The sequence below is a fragment of the Anarhichas minor genome, unplaced genomic scaffold, assembly GCF_050575085.1.
Source record: "Anarhichas minor isolate MPS153535 unplaced genomic scaffold, ASM5057508v1 ptg000079l, whole genome shotgun sequence".
Lineage (NCBI taxonomy): Eukaryota > Metazoa > Chordata > Actinopteri > Perciformes > Anarhichadidae > Anarhichas > Anarhichas minor.
In genome coordinates this window covers 2,671,785-2,688,317 of record NW_027466525.1, presented here as the reverse complement: position 1 = coordinate 2,688,317, position 16,533 = coordinate 2,671,785, and the positions used below count along the sequence as shown (strand labels likewise).

The 16,533-nt window shown below is 41.5% G+C and overlaps 1 protein-coding gene across 1 annotated transcript in view; it reads right to left on the bottom strand.

Annotated features, from left to right (window-relative positions):
• Positions 1–2,199: 2,199 nt before the first annotated feature.
• Positions 2,200–16,533, bottom strand: part of agmo (alkylglycerol monooxygenase) — a 44,108-nt gene continuing 29,774 nt past the window's right edge. The window contains exons 12-13 of the mRNA XM_076081127.1: positions 15,557–15,662; positions 2,200–2,843 (exon numbers count right to left, since the gene is read on the bottom strand). Of these exons, the coding sequence (XP_075937242.1) occupies positions 2,763–2,843; positions 15,557–15,662 (187 nt within the window). The 3' untranslated portion in view covers positions 2,200–2,762. The remainder of the gene's footprint in view (positions 2,844–15,556; positions 15,663–16,533) is intronic.

Below are 16,533 nucleotides of genomic sequence, written 5' to 3'. Positions count from 1 at the left end.
CAGGCAAACACACAACCAGCCTCTTATCTGTTCCTTAGCAGCTAATGACATAAGGAGGTGCTATTCGCCAAACGCAGGAACACTTACCTGCAACGTCATTTCAGTCGTGATACTCACATTTGTATGCTGTTATATGATATTCTGTGCTGGTGAAACAGGCTGGGCGGGTGAAAACTCCTCCAACTTTTATTTTCCCACACAGTGGAGGAAAGACTGACCTGCTATTAGCTGTTTGCAGTCAAACCTTTGCTGTTTTCTGTGGTTAAACTAGGAGGTTTCTCTAGAGAAATTCAATGTGAATGTTAAAAATCACAAAATAATATCTGAAAAATGCATAATGTTTGATCCCCTCATGGGTTCCAACCTCTGAGCTTTGAGCATTGATCTGACCGCACTCTAATCAGCCATGTCACAGCAGGTGTTTCAGTTAAACAGCTGCTGGAAATCAGTGACATCTGTGATTGAGACACAGAGAGCAGCGGAAGCTTTCTGATTTTAGTCGTCCTGTGTTGGTCTGATGAAGTGACGGAACATACTACATGCGTAGCCTGATGAGCGTTTGCTCACGTTTTCAACACACAGGATCCTACTGTGAGCATGTGCTATTTCCTCACTTGGGAATTATTTTAATGGCACACATTAGTGTGTTGCCTATGCAGATTTTTATAACCGGTGTAAAAATGTTAAATAAACCCATCAGCACATTATACAATCTGGTGAATCCGTGTTAATGAATTATGAGGCGATAGCAATGTGCTTTCTGTGTGTGGATGTGTGTGGATGAAGCATTAAGTTGTTCAAATTTTACTTTTTTTGGAGCTAGCTAGTTAGCTTGCTAATTCCATCGTGCTTTCATGCAACAGTTACCGATCATAAGAAGCATCAAATTAACTGCTGGGTATGACTTTACTGTTTTCAAACGTACTGTTCATGATAGCCTTTCAATTAACTAATGCTAAATATTAGCATGATGGCTATTGTTATGGTTAGGATGAGGATTGTGAAGTCAGAACACAGTATAAACCCGTATAATCATTTGTGAATTTACTAAAATGTCAAGATCTGGACCTGAATCCATCAACAACACTACTACTCATATACATTGGGGTTTATGTAACCCTTTAAAATTCAATGCAGTGTTTTTGAGTCAGGAAAACACATTTTTATACTCAAGTGTATTAATATTTGCTTACACCCCGAGTACACATTTACATACATATCAGCTCATTCTGCTTACAGTTCTTCACAGATGTTACCTGCATCTGTCAGGTGAACACATTTGATAAGATGTCTGGTATTTCAGTGGAGCCACCGTGATCGTTCTGCACATATGTACAGTAGAGTGACGCCATCCGTGGGCCTGTTAAAATGAGACATGAATATTCATACCCTTTTCATAAAAAACTCCATGTATTTACGTAATCTGCGTACTGTGATGATTGCTATATCATTTCACACAGATATTAACATTTTCACATTTGCATGTGAACATACACACGCCGCTTTAGAGTGAATGTTGTGTTATTCAGCAACGAGATGAAGCAGTTTTTCCATGTTTACCCACATGACTTATATTTACTGTATTTTTTTTAAATGATTTATTTGGGTATAATTTTGTGTTCTTCAGCTACAGATTTTGGGCTGTGATATATTCAAAGCCATGTTGTTTACTGGTATTTGTTTAATATGACAGAAAATGATTCTTTAAGGCTGACATTTCATCAGTAAAAACATTTGACTATACGTCACCAACATGAAACAACAATTTTGAACCAGTCTTCATCCAATATTTAGATTTCTGATCGAGAAATGTATGTAAATGAGCTCATATTTAATAATATAATGCCCACTTTGCATATTTAAACATAAAATTACAGAAAACTTGTAACACAAAAAAAGAATGCCTTAACGCAATGAATTAACTTGGGAAGTTTCATCATAGTATCAATTATATTTTTTACCCTGTTCACCTGGAACGCCTCGATGTCGTGTGAGTTTGTGGAAGATGTGGATTTAAGACTTTTGGCAGTTGATAACAGCACCATCTGCTGTGGACTGTTTGTCACTCCCACACAAGATCTGGAGGCCGGGAGGAGGAATTCATCCGAACAATCTGTCGTTTCGACACACACTGCACGAACCCCCAGGGTGTCATTCTGTCTATATGCATTTTTAGAAAAATCAAAAACGGGTTGCCCAAAGTTTCAATCGTTTTCAATTCAATTAATTTTTGTATAGCCCAAAATCACAAATTACAAATTTGCCTCAGAGGGCTTTACAATCTGTACACATGCGACATCCTCTTGTCCCAGAACCCTCACGTCGTTTTAATTGCAAATGGAAAACAATATACGGAGTGCTGTTGTGCAAGTCAAAAGTACAAAGCATCAGTGTGAGCGACATTTGTTTAGTAAGAGGTATATGTTGCATAATAAAGGCAGAGTAATATAAAAATGTTAATTCATTAGTACTTGAATTAGCATTGCTGCAATTCTGTTATGACAGTGTAGACAAAAGCACAGAAGAAATGTTTAAAGAGAGAATTAGACCATTTGATTAAAACAAGAAAAAAGCACCTGTTGAGCGTCTTACTGACGCTGTATGTGATAAAGCTTCAGTCATCAACAGTTTGACATAAACAGTAAAGTGAAAACAGATGAGACTTTACGCGGTGTTAAAGATTATTAGAAATGTCTCACTATGGAATTACGTCAACAATTATAACTTCATAGAATTGCCCGTCCGTCAGTCTGTGTGTTGACTCAGTCGGCCTTCTTCTTGATGTGGAGCAGCTGGGAGACGCTCTGCAGAGCCCAGAACAGCAGAGAGAGGGAGACAAAGGCCTGGACAACACCGGCAGAGAGAGAGAGAGAGAGAGAGAGGGAGAGGAGCAGACAGGTCATTGTGTTTCCTTCAAAATGATGAATGTGTGACACCACGCAGAGACTCAGAGTGTGAAGATATACAGATTTAGCTGAGGTGATGGTGAAGTGAAGCGTTGTTTAAATATTGAAAACAGACAACAGCTCTGTTCTCTGAGCGAGTTTGAAAATCTGCTCAGAAGACGTCGAAAGCATTAACGAGCTGACAGCAGAGTTTGAAGGTGGACATAAAGTATCAGAATTATTTCTGAGATCATCTAATTTCATTTATTAGATTGTTTTGTCATTCTTACAAACCAAAAAGATTTTTCAGTTTATGATAAAAGAAAACCAGCAAATATTACTATTTGAGAAGCTTGATCCTGTGAAGTTTTGGCATTTTTAACGAGGAAAACAACATTTAGTTGATGATTAAAATAGACTAATCACCTAATTGTTTGAGATCTAGATATCTGGAAGTGCTACCACGCTTTCAACAGAGTTCAGTGCCTTAGTAGCCTTTGTAACCTGAACTTGACTTCTTTCCTTTCATAATTTTCAACCATTTAATAGTTTCAAAAGGTTTTACATTTTTTAATTTATTATTTACTGAATTCAAGGCCTGATTTAATCTCAGAGTTTCCCTTCCATGTAATAAGGCTCATCCTGTTTTTAGGAGCTTCCTGATATTTTTTAACATACTTAAAAAATCGGATTATAAATTATAAGGATTATAATACGTGTTTAGATTTTTGTAAACCTTTTGTAAACCTTGAGCATATTCCAATTTGTATGCTGCAAAATGTTACACTGAGAAAAAGCCAGGCGGATTATCACAACCCAAAAAGAAAACATGACATAAAACGTGTGACAGGTATCATTTGCAACCAGTCAACGCAAAGGCAAACACTGAAAGTGAATCTGTAATTGAAAGAAAACAGTGGGAGACTTCGGTCTCAGGGTGAGGACTCAGAAAGTGGGCTCAGGGGTTAAGGAGCAGGTCTTTTCCCCTGATGCTCTGGTGACGGGGTCAAAAGGGTCACCGCCATGGGGGGACCTCGCTACTCCGAGAGGGAGAGGGGGGGCTGTCCTCAACCCCTCGCTGCGTTCTGGCCCATAAACTGCTTCCTACATCGCAGCTCAAGCCAAAACCAGGCCGCTGTCCATCACATGCAGAACAGCCTGATGGGAAAAAAAGCAACGTTTCCTCCTGGACACGGCAGCTGTTTTCCTCTGAGAGAGAGAGAGAGAGAGAGAGAGAGAGAGAGAGAGAGAGAGAGAGAGAGAGAGAGAGAGAGAGAGAGAGAGAGAGAGAGAGAATAACGCAGACCTCTCTATGCTTTCTACCTCGCACTACCTGAAAACTGCCTCCCCCCTGAGAAACAGTAGCGGCTTAACGATGGACGAAACAAAGCAGCTAATCGAGGGTGTTTTCTAGTGGCCCTGGTCCTTAAAGTACCTACATTAAGGACCAGAGAAATCTATAGTTTTATGCTTGTATTTGGTAGTGATGGGAAAGACACTTTTTGGGGGAAAAGAGTAGTGGATAGACATGCAGCAAACAGTCCAGCCAGCCGGGAATCGAACCGTGAACCGGCTCCTCTTGGCGTTTGTTTTCATGTAGTTTTCACCGTGACCAATCGGCTTTGGAGCCGCCTGTATCTGTAGTTTTAAACTCCAAATCAACCAGACGTGAGATCCAGCACAAGATTATAAAACTGTTGAGAACAGTGGAAGAATTAAGCACTTTTACATTCGGACTGTAGGCTACTGAAGTACAAGTTTGTGGTACTTGAGTACTTTTACTGTAAATACTTTAAATACACTTTCCTGATAATACTGATCAGGAAATCATTAAATTATTTTAATTATAATTCCTGATAATACTTCAGGACTTGAGTACTTTTATAGTGTGGTATAGCTACTTTTACTTTTTGTACCACAGAAAAGATGCAAGATGAGAAAGACCTCTGGTGTACTTAATATGTTTACATGGTGAAGAACAGCTGATACTGTAGTATTACTTCCATTGGAAACATTGTCCTTTTTACTCCACTACCTTTTTCTGATTGCGATAGAAGAGAATAAACAAATAATCTTATGAAATATGATGCAATTTTACAGACTAAACTACACAAACAGAGTTAGCTCCATTAGCTGGCGAATCTGAACCAAAGTCACACAACAACACAGACGAACGAGGCAGCGGTATAGTTCCTCGCACGGAAATCAGGACCCAGAAGTAAAACCCAAGTGTAAGAGATATTTGACTTCTACTGGAACTCACGGGACAAAGCCGTTTCACAACCTGCTGCTCCTGGTAAATCAACTTAATACAATTTAAACAAGAAGACTAAAACTCTCAATTAATTGAAGGAAAAAAACAGATGGAAGATTACAAATACGTGAAGTTGCATTGTGTCCGTCTCGGAGACGGATTGGGATCGGGAGGCTTGGCAGAACCTCGCAAATCACATTTCAGTCCAACGGAGCGAAACATGACAGACGTTTCTATCAAAGCCGCATGTGGAGGCAAAGGAAGGGCACCTATTTGACTCTTGTTCCCATCTCTCCCCATTCAGCCCCGCTACGCTACATTTTAATGGACTCTGTAGGAAATCCATGTGGGACAGATTACATTGTGGAAGGAAACGGTTTGATCGTCTACAAATAAGCACTACGGCCAGACGGCAGCGGCTCCAAAGTAGAGATCTCAGCAAATCGACTCGCACTCACTTTGTTTTGGGCAGAAGGTACTTTGTTAAGAGCGGCAATACAAAAAGCCACGGACATGTGGCTTTTTGTACATTTACTCTGCCTCTTTGTTGAGCTCAGGGGAGATTTTCTTTGTCTTTCACTGTCCAACACTTCTTCTGACCAACTTTGACATGGCAGCACGTGAGATTAATATTTAGCTCAAAGTGACGATTCTGCAAAATAATCTAATATTCCCTTTTTTTCAGAGAAATTAACTCTCAAACCTCAAAATGTTTTCTTGATCAATCACCAAAACTACACCGTTTATCCTAAACAGAAGCTGTAAAAAGTTTCATTATCTTCAGATTTTCATCTTTCCGACGGTCTTTGAACAGGTCATGTGCAACGGACGCTTCCATCATAAAACGCAAGCAAAACAAAGCTATGAATTGTGATATTTCATCTAAAACATTTTATCCAACATGTCTCATTTAAAATCCACAGCGAATAAACTATTTGCTTTAACCAGATCCTGTAAAACGCAGTAAATTCTGCGCTCCTCGATGCAACTATGGAGCCATGATTGATTCGGCTGAGACCAACAGTCACGTGACAAATATTTGGCAGCACTTGTGGGCACATGGGGAAATGTTGGATTCATAGATTCCATTGTTCTCTAATTTTTGAACAACTCTGGTGTGAGAGTTTGAAAAAGAGACAGAATAAGTTAAAGAAATAAAAAAAAGTAACCAACGTAACATTTTCACTGTTTTCTGACCGTTTTATTCAACCTGTTGGTGACGTCAAATGTGACACACCAGAATAAAACACAAAGTCATACTCAAACACACACAATCACCAAATGTTGGTGGAAAAGTTATATTATAATGTCCTAAATCCCAAATAAAACATCGCCTGTTTTAAAAATAAGAGTTTAGGAAGCTAAATAGCTGCTTCATCTAAAAGATATGTTCAGTTTTTTAATGCAGAGTTTTAGTGTCCCAAAATGGTGTCAACACCGTTCTAAATCTTTTGCCTGACATGAGTGAAGTTCTGGCACCTCATGGTCAAATATAACACCATTAAATAACGGGCCATCTGCAGCTCCAACATAAAAATATCTGCATTGACCTTCAGAACAACACTGGTCACCTCCATAGTCCTTTCATGGGCAGTTGATGGATATAAAGCATCAAGCAGATACACCCCACAGTGCCCCTGGAGACTTGTATCTTCCAGCCTTCAGCGGGTTAACGTGGCAGAGTCTCGCCGTTCTGAAGCTGCAGCTGCACTCGTGATTGAAATGAAAACAAGGCAGAATGGCTGCTGTCAGACGTGTGATATATGACCTGTAATGAGATGTTTCCAGAGCTCCCTCTCCATATGGCTGCCTACAGCCCACCAGACCTGGACCCAACTGTGTCGGAAAATAACTTTTGCTTTAACCGGGCTGCAGAATGAGAGTGGGCAGACTACGGGACTGAATTGGTGAAAATAAACCATATTTAACATGCTTTTTATGCAGTTTGATTTAAAGATAGACTGGAGATTTTTAGCACCGCTCACCTATCTGAACACCAGACTAGGAGTCAACAATGAAGTATTAAGTAACACACAAGTCTGTAGTTTCACTGTCTTTATATTATTCCATTTGAAAGAGAATCTGGCTGATTAGCAGCTTGTAAATCAATTTCTGGGACGTTTTCTCGACATTTTTCTTTAAGTAAAGAAAACGAACAAAGATGAATTTTGGGATGAAATCAGTTTAAACTGATTTACTTCTTTAAATCAAATCCCAGTATATTTAATTGTTGCTATTAAAAAAGAAAAGGAAAAAAAAGTTATTAAAATAAATACCAGAAAAACATACTGTACATATACTGTATGTACTGTATACCCATAAAGACACAAACAGTACACACTGTAAATTTACTTTAAATCTTCTAACAGATGCACATGAAACACACACAGGTGCACCAGCACACACATCATATACAAACACTTTTGAACATACATAGTCCTACGCAAGTACACCTGCACATATGTACAGATGCACACACACCCGTGTAACACACACACACACACACACAAAGAGGACTTCCTGTCTGTTCATTATGAGAAGATATTCCGTCTCTGTGCGCGGGTTGTTTGAGCAGACTCAGGAAGGATACGCGGAGCAGGTTAATGTCCCACCAGAGAGTCAGTGTGGTGCCTGCTCTGTAGCACAGCCATGACAAATATCGCCGCCATACTCCCACACACACACACACACACACACACACATTGCGGCCAGACAAAACACATGTGAAACTGCAGTTGCCTCACGGTGAAAGTGTAGCAAAACACAAAGCGGTCTGATGATACGCCAATTTAGACTGATACAGTTGTTTTAGAGGTTTTCCTCCTCACATCTGGTGTTTGCTCTCCTTTACCATGTGTCCACTGGAGGGTCACATGTTAGGTCAACGAAGACTCATCCAGGCCATTATGCCTCACTGACAACACAAGAAGAATCCCCGAGAGTAACCCTTTATTTCACTTCAGACCCCGGCAGTTTGGCACCACGTCAGCCTCAATAGGAGAACTCTTCACCTCATCATTAACCACGCGTTCCCTCGGTGACCACACTGGTGGAGCAGACGGTGAGGAATGCATTAGTCGGATGAATTGTGAAAGCCAGAGTATTGGGCACACGTCCAGGAAAGGAGGGTGACGGACAAACACAAAACAGGGTGGACTAGCGTTTGGCTTTGATTCTGCAAAATCAAGCTCAAGTTCCTATTTACAAGGAGCAAAGAGACGGTGGTTGTGTGAATAAGTTCAGTGGGATTCCTCAGAGAAGAAGTGCAGATGAACGAGTCTACGAGGGCTTTTAAGAGGTAGTTTTTTTTACCCCTGACTCCTTCCATCCATCCACTCATTATCATAAAAACATTCCCACTGTGGAGTTTGGTGCCAACTCGTCTGTGTAGAGAGAAGCTGTAATCTGTTCAACAATGAGAAGAAAAAATGTCCCATCTTTGCCAACTTGTTCCAATGTGTTAACACAACAACAAACATGCTGGATGAAGAGCTACTTCCCAATTTATGTTTATTTAACTCTGACAATGAACTGCAAAATCTGAAATGGGATCAGACAAACTTATCAAAGACAAAAATTCAGCTCCAAAGACAATACTTCAATCCGCAAGGCTGATGAATGGCGTGAGGCTGAAGAGGCGCCATAGGGCAGGAACTGGATTCAGTGCAGAGATAAAAACTGAGCAACTTCAAAAAGAAAAGGATGTCTGTTCTGAGAGGATGGTTTGGAGAGGGAGAATAAGGCCTTGGGGAGTCAGGTATTTTATTTTATTGGTTTATTTGGTAAGGACAGTTAGCCAAGAGGCTATTTACCATCTGTAGTCCCAAGGTAGGATATAAGCTTCACAGGAAATGACCAAAGTACAGAGGACAAGAGGCAGTATGAAGACCTCAGAAGCCCATATTATTGCCTCAAAACCAGAATGATTTCTTTACCCAGGAGGAGTTGAAGGCCTCTGAGAGGAGACAGAAATATGTCATAATTAAGAAAGGTTCCTACGACAGATCATTGAAATTTCAGATGCGTGTTCACCTAAACTCAAAAGACTTATAGAATCAGAAGTCAAGGTCTTGAGCTGTCAGGTAGAGCGCCTTAAGGACTCAGCAGGGTTACCGCGCCACCAAGGCACCATCTCCTTTGTGGCTGTGTGCTCCTGTCTGGAACAGTTGATCTGTACATATTCGTCCATGCAGGAGTCGCTATTGCTCTCCGAAACTGTAGTGGGAACCGTGGACAAAGCAACCACAAAGAGGTCGCTGTCAAAGAAGAAAGCAGCAACGACTGTGTCCCGTTACCCAGTCGTTGCATTCTACTTGCCGCATTGTTCTTCCCGTTTGCCATGTAATTGCCAGTATGTTTTTCTATATAAGCAGAAGAGGAAGTGGCATCATTGGACCAACAAAGTAAGCATGGCTGTAGACAGTGAAGCTTCAAATTTGGAACCAGCCAAAATGAACCATACAATATGTCTTAAAAATGTGGTGTGAGGATGATTTTAAAAGACAGAGAAGGCCAAACAAAAGGCTAAACGAGCTCAACATCAACTGTGAACATATACCTCCAAACCTCAACATCTGTGTCCAGCAGAAGGTCTCTAAAAAGGCCAGAAATGCACCGATCGATACTCTGGGTCAGAATCAGCTACTGACCTTATTAAGGCTAGGATGAGCGATTGAGTTTAAATTGGTAGCCACTGGTCTAACCATCGTGAGCAGTGTCTTACTCGGGGACATCCCGACGATCAGGCTTCCTCATCAGCCCTGAGATTAGGTATCAGGAGATCAAAAGTCCTCCCAAGAAATACGTGACCTCTGACCTTCTCTTCTCTTTTGATTTTTTTTCAATGTAGAAGACATTCATTGGTGGAGGTCTGCGTGTGATAGCGGCCATTTCCAATTTTGCAACCTTAGATCTGAAGTCAGTCCAAAGCCTCCTAGCGCTCACGACTCCTGGCAGCTGGAGACATTTTCCAGCTCACTTCAGGCGAGATACTGTAGCCCCCCCAACTGTTGTGAAAAAAGGACCGTGAGGAATTTCATTTTACTGCACTATCAGACGTGTGATTGTTAGCCAGTAAGCCAATGAGCGTGGCGGAGAGAGAGATTAATAAACTGGAGTGGAGAGTGTTGAAAGCTTGCACTGCAATAAAGACTGCTAAATGAATACGCTACGCATTCATTCACAACCACTCTTGATTGATTTTACAGTAAAAATCTTTGACTTCTTTATATTTGAGACTTTATGAAAGTCTTTTATCATTTGTTGTGTTTTGGATTTTGGAGATTGGAGTTACAGTTCTGTGAAATGTGCATTTAAGACGAGGGAGAAATAGTACTGGAAGAAGAGGTTCAATCAGGTTCACATGTTGGCTCTGAGGCTGCATCATAAACTGGATGACTGTTGTGTTTCGCCCATGAATTAAAGCACAAATAGGAAGACAAATTCAAAGTAAAGTCAACGTTGGCCACAGAAACTCAGTCCCCCAAAAGCCAAACTAAACACTGCTACAGATCCCCCAAAGGGCCAATTGCTGTTAGATTTCCATAGCTTTACCTGGCAAGTGGTTTGACAACATAAACCAAGCGGTTACTCTTTGACGGGCACGATCCCCTGCACATTGAGTGATAATATTTCACACTGTGTACTGTCGACCACCCCGCTGTTTACTCCAACGGAACAGTCCGACCCAGCACTTCTCTTTTCAAATCCCTCCGTCTTCTCCCTGGGAGGAGATTTCTTTTCTTTTTCCATTCCTGCGAGCTCTCAGATGATGTCATGCTCACAAGAGTTTCCATTGCTCCAAACAATCCTGCTAACCTCAGCGCTGCTTCTTGCTACCACACATTCCTGCTTCAAAAAAAAGGCAGCTGACCCATCGCACCTGAGATTTGGCGGGTGGAAACAACGCTCTCCGATAACGCCGACCTCTCACCTTCTGCCGTCTTATCTGCCGGCTCGTGGCTGCGATAGCGGGAACGGGGGGGTGGGATCTGCAATTTTTGCAGACAAATCAGGCGATGTGTCGCAGATAAAGCCACTTTGAGCCTTTGTGTTTGACATGAACTTCATAATATTGTTCTGACCTCTTCTTTTGGCCGTGGAGCATCTGAACCTTTTGCAGAAAAGAGCTCTTTTCAGGTTGGAAAACACTATCAGAGCACAGAGACGAAACGATGGAAAATCTAACGAGGTGTGAAAACAATTATGTTTTTTCATATATATTTTGGATTGAACGCAGATTTAGATTTGCTTCTCAAGTGTCAAACTTGCATGAGCCAATGTACCACTTCTTATAAGGACAGATCCCAGTCATATTGTAAAATAAAAGCAAAATAGACAATGTTCTCAGGCTTTATATTATTCTATTTCTGTGATTTTTGCTTTATTTCATTACTACAAAAAAGGACATGAAGACTTTGAAAAAACAAAAGGATAGCATGGATCTCTCTCTCTCTCTCTCTCTCTCTCTCTCTCTCTCTCTCTCTCTCTCTCTCTCTCTCTCTCTCTCTCTCTCTCTCTCTCTCTCTCTCTCTCTCTCTCTCTCTCTCTCTCTCTCTCTCTCTCTCTCTCTCTCTCTCTCTCTCTCTCTCTCTCTCTCTCTCTCTCTCTACCAGAGACAGGTGTATTTTTATGAGCTCTCCTCTTAAATGACTGTGACTTCACCAGCAGTTTGTGGCCATTTTAAGAGAAGAGCTGCTTAATCATTCTGGGACATACAGCGTCTAAGTTCTGCTGTTTCCCTGTTGCCTTCAGGCTAACCAGGGCCCCCCACACTAACACAACCACGTGTTACGTCATTACAGTCCAAACTGCAGAAGAAACACACAGACACACACGCAGACATTATAATGCGATCAGGTGCGTCAGCCCTGCAATAAAATCAGTTTCTAAAGTGAAATTGTTGTTGACACACTGTCAGAAAGGTGCTGATTTAAATAATCGCTGAGACAATAGTTTCTATTATTTTGCAGACCCCACACACATACAGGTTAAAGTCTAAGTGGGCTTATAAAATCCATCTTGTCTAGAGCTGAAACGATTAATGATTAATTGATTACAGACAAAAAATAAATAACTATGTTGAAGGGCTGATTTTTTGCTATTATAATATATATATTTTAATAATATTAACAGTATCATAAGTAATAATAATGGTATAAAGTATACATTCTTGTAGTGTATCACACAGCCTAAGCACACACCATAAATTAGGCCAAGCAGATATTAGCATATCACACATGTATATGATAATGTCATATTTTAGCCAATAAGCAAAAATTTTACAGTTAAAAAAAGAAACAGTTTTCGAAATGACAGGACTCAGAGATCACTGTCACAAATGTCTGTTTATCTTGTGTTGAAAAAGGAAAACTGGCTTTCAGATTTTCTTACTCTCAACTATGTGCATTCGACACAACGGCACAAGCAGAAGTTGGTAGAGGGGTTGCAACAACTTCCTCTATACACACACACACGCACACACACACACACACACACACACACACACACACACACACACACACACACACAGAGAGACAACGCTTCTTGCACAGCTATAACCTCATACAACCCACCCCCTGCTCATTCTCTCTCACACATACACACACACACACACACACACACACACACACACGGTTACCAGCCTCGTCTCGCCTGAAACCAGCGAGGTCTTCATGTGAGCCGCACAGACGGGGGTTTTGGGCTGGGAGTGAGAGGCAGCGCTGGTTTACAGGTCAAGCCTGCAGCTTTACAAGGGAAATCTCCAGAGCCACTATAAATACCACTGTGAGCTTTAAGGGTGCAGTATATCACACCACTGGGTTTGAAGGACCACAAACCAACCTAGTTTTTTTGTTTTTTGTAATCCCCCCCTTTTCCCAACTGTACAGTCGCATGAGCCTGAATACAATTAAATGTGAATTTCCCTTCCTACTATTCAAGTGACTGTTAATTGATTGGCCCAACTTCAAAACACGCCCCCCCCCCCCCGCGCCCATATATCATTAGAAGTACCTTTACAACGCTTGGGGGTGGTTTCACTTTCTTTCTTTCCCCCCCCCCCCCCCCTTTTGCTGTAGTTCTGAGCAAACGGCACAAATATGTCAAGAACCAACTCAAGTAAGTTGTGAGGATTTTCAACGAGCCCCACCTGCAAGCGAGACATTTACTCAGCTCAAACTGATGTACTGCGACTCGAAATGAGGCCTAATGGTTCGCTCAAGGAGACGGCTGCATAAAACGTACTGCGTTGTCAAAGTGACACGGCCGTGCAGCACGCGCAGCATAAATCAAGCGGACATGCACATCGCTCGAGACAAATCTCGATTCATTCAGTTTTACTCCGCTGTGTGACGAGAAAGAGAAAAGGTGGCAAAGCCTCGAGTTGTCTTTCGAACACCTGAGCAGCACAGATGTGGAGTCGGAGGACAATAAAAAGCAGCGATTCGGCGCTCTCGTGCAAATCCCACCGGCCAGCTCTACTTAGCGACAGACGGCACTAATTGGTTCCAGAAGTGTTCGCTCTCGTTCGCACTGGCTGGGATGGCAAGCAGCGAGGGCGGGCAGAAAGAGGGAGAGAAAAAAAAAAAGGGAGGGAGGGAGGGAGAGCAAGTAATGAGAGGTCAGCCGCCATCTACAGTCGGGCTGCCAGAGCCAGAAAGACACGCCAATTTTATGGTCAATTGGGCGACGCATCTGGACTCATAGATCACAGGCCTGCAGGGCTGGACTTAGCACCCACATTTCACACACACACACACACACACACACACACACACACACACAGAGCAGACCACACAACACACACAATAACAGGCTACACACACACACACATCAGGGAAACATGATGCCGTTTATTTCCGAGAGAGTTCTAATGTCAGAATTCCTTATGATGATCTCATTATCACCATATAGATACATTTTCCTTCGTATTTCCTGTTTCCAGTGGGACAGTTGAGTCTTTTTAGCAAGTTAGAAAGTGACTATGCAAATATCCACAATGCTCATTCTCAGCCACACCCACTTCACTTTAAAAGTACATTTTTGGATCGTTTCTTTGACGAGGCTTTTTTTTTTTAGTTATGCCAAACTTTTTAGTCTGTTCTTCCTGTGGCGATCGGGACACAATTGTTTATAGTTCCTACCTTGTTACAAATCAACAAAAAGCAGACAATAACAAGACAAAGGCTTCTCCTAAGTGAATAAGACCCACTGTGAAGTCACTGAGTGAGTGTTTATGACGACTCCAGATAAATTGTGTTCGAATTTAGACTGCAGTTTGTTATTTGTTTAAATGAGATCTTTTAGTCCAGAACAAGGTGTCCCAGCCCACCCAGGGAGGCAGAATTGTGGGAAAATGTGCAAAATTGTGCCATTCACGTTTGGGTTTGGCTCTAAAAAACTTGATGAATTGTTAGCAGACACTTGTCTCTGTTCAGGGATCAAATCATTTTCATGTCTGTGAGTAATAGTCGGTTATGTTGTGTATGTACAAAAGTGTCCCAACCAACTCCACGTTCTCTACTTATCTAATTAACTTCCCATAGTTTAGGACGTGGGATGTTTTCTTCAATACGTTGTGACAAAAGACATACGTTCAGTGATTGGCTCAACACACAGTCTGCATGCATTCTACACCAGCTACTGGCTCATTATGTCTCTTTGTGTTTCTTGTGTTTAAACTGTATTTTGGACACAAATTGGTTCTCTGGTTCACGCTCAGGCTAGGCTAGCTAGGCTAGGCTAGCTAGGCTAGGCCCAGCGTTCATCCAAACCATTTCCACCACATGTCATAATGTGAACCATGACAGAGAACTATTATATTAGATCGTTTTGGAAGCAGTTTGTGATACAGTTGAATCGTAATATGAAGAGAAGAATGTAACAATCATGAATGAAGCTCTTGTGTTATGATGGAAAGCTCCAGAACAGCTGGTTAATGAAGCCCGAAGTGTTATCTTGTTGTGTGTTGACTTTGTTTTGAGTAATGGATAAAGTATACCACCCACTCTGGATGTTATCAGCAGGTTGAATGGGCGTCATCAGAGGATATCAGCCTCATAGGAAGGGTTAGAAGGAGCCCGCTAAACCTACTGGTAAGCTCAGAAGACAGTCATCATCAAATCACCAATAAAAATACAAGCTGTGCAAAGCCAACGACTCATTTTACTAACTTTGTTACGTAATTTACAAAGTACTTATTCTACCTCAAACCATGATTTATTTCCTAAACCTAAACAGCTTTGTTGCTTAAACCTGAAGTGTTTCTGTTTCTATCCACAACATTTAGTTTCGCTTTCATGGTGGTGATAACTGTTGATAACTGCCCGTACACTCTGCTGATAATGTTAAAAAACAGGTGCGTACGCCACCGTCATGACACGGTTACTTTAAGTTGCATTGTAACAGGTTGTCTTACCTCAGTGGGGACGGCCAGTGAAGACAGCAGGGGCTTCATGCAGCCGTACCTCTGCATTGTCACCATGATGACGCAGCGTAGCATCTCCAAGAAAGCCGCGGTTGGCCTGAACATGAGGACACAACAACCAACAGCACAACACTATGAGGATTAATGACAGTTCAGCTGGGTACCTTCATCTTTACTGAGGTCCAGGCCTTCAACTCCAGGACGCATTTTGATGTTGATGTTGGAGGAATAATTACAGACCAGAGCTGACTGAGTTCAAATAGATTTGACCTTTGACGTTAATGAGGGTAGCGGTCTATTAGGAGGTCGATTAGAGCTACAAGCAGGACAGCTACAAGAGGTATAAAGTCCCATTCAGATGAGAGAATGTTATTTTAATACTACATGTCTGTTTTTGTTCATTTACATGTTTTAGTGGAACTGAGTTTTTGCATTTCCCTTGTTATTGAGTTCCATCAGCTCAGCACACAGCGGGGGGGTTCTGTGTGATAAATGAAGAACAACAACATCCAGCTGTTTGGAAACGCACGCGATGAAGGAAACCTCACAGACTCCAGTCCCTTCAGCGGTTGCCGTTTCAGTAGTTTGCAACTGTCGGTCCAAATGAGTCATTTTCAACGAATAATTCAGGGCACATTTTTTATTATCCATCTCCCCCTGGAATATTAATCTCTAAAAGACTAAATGAGACTCCAGACCTCTGACCTCTCATAGATGAATAGTTCCCAATCTTTTCTTTCTTTTGACCCAAGCAATGTCTACTCATGACCCTTTTGTCAGTTTTCATATGACTCAAAGTTCTACCAAAGACTTATTTGTGTGTACTGGATTTTTAAGTAATCTATCAATTAAATTACCAAGAAATGCTGTCTAAACATCCCAACCAAAAGCTGGGCTGTCACTTAAAACAAATAATAACCAACGTGGGCGTAACCTTAAATAAGTTGTGGCTGACGTCACATCAGATT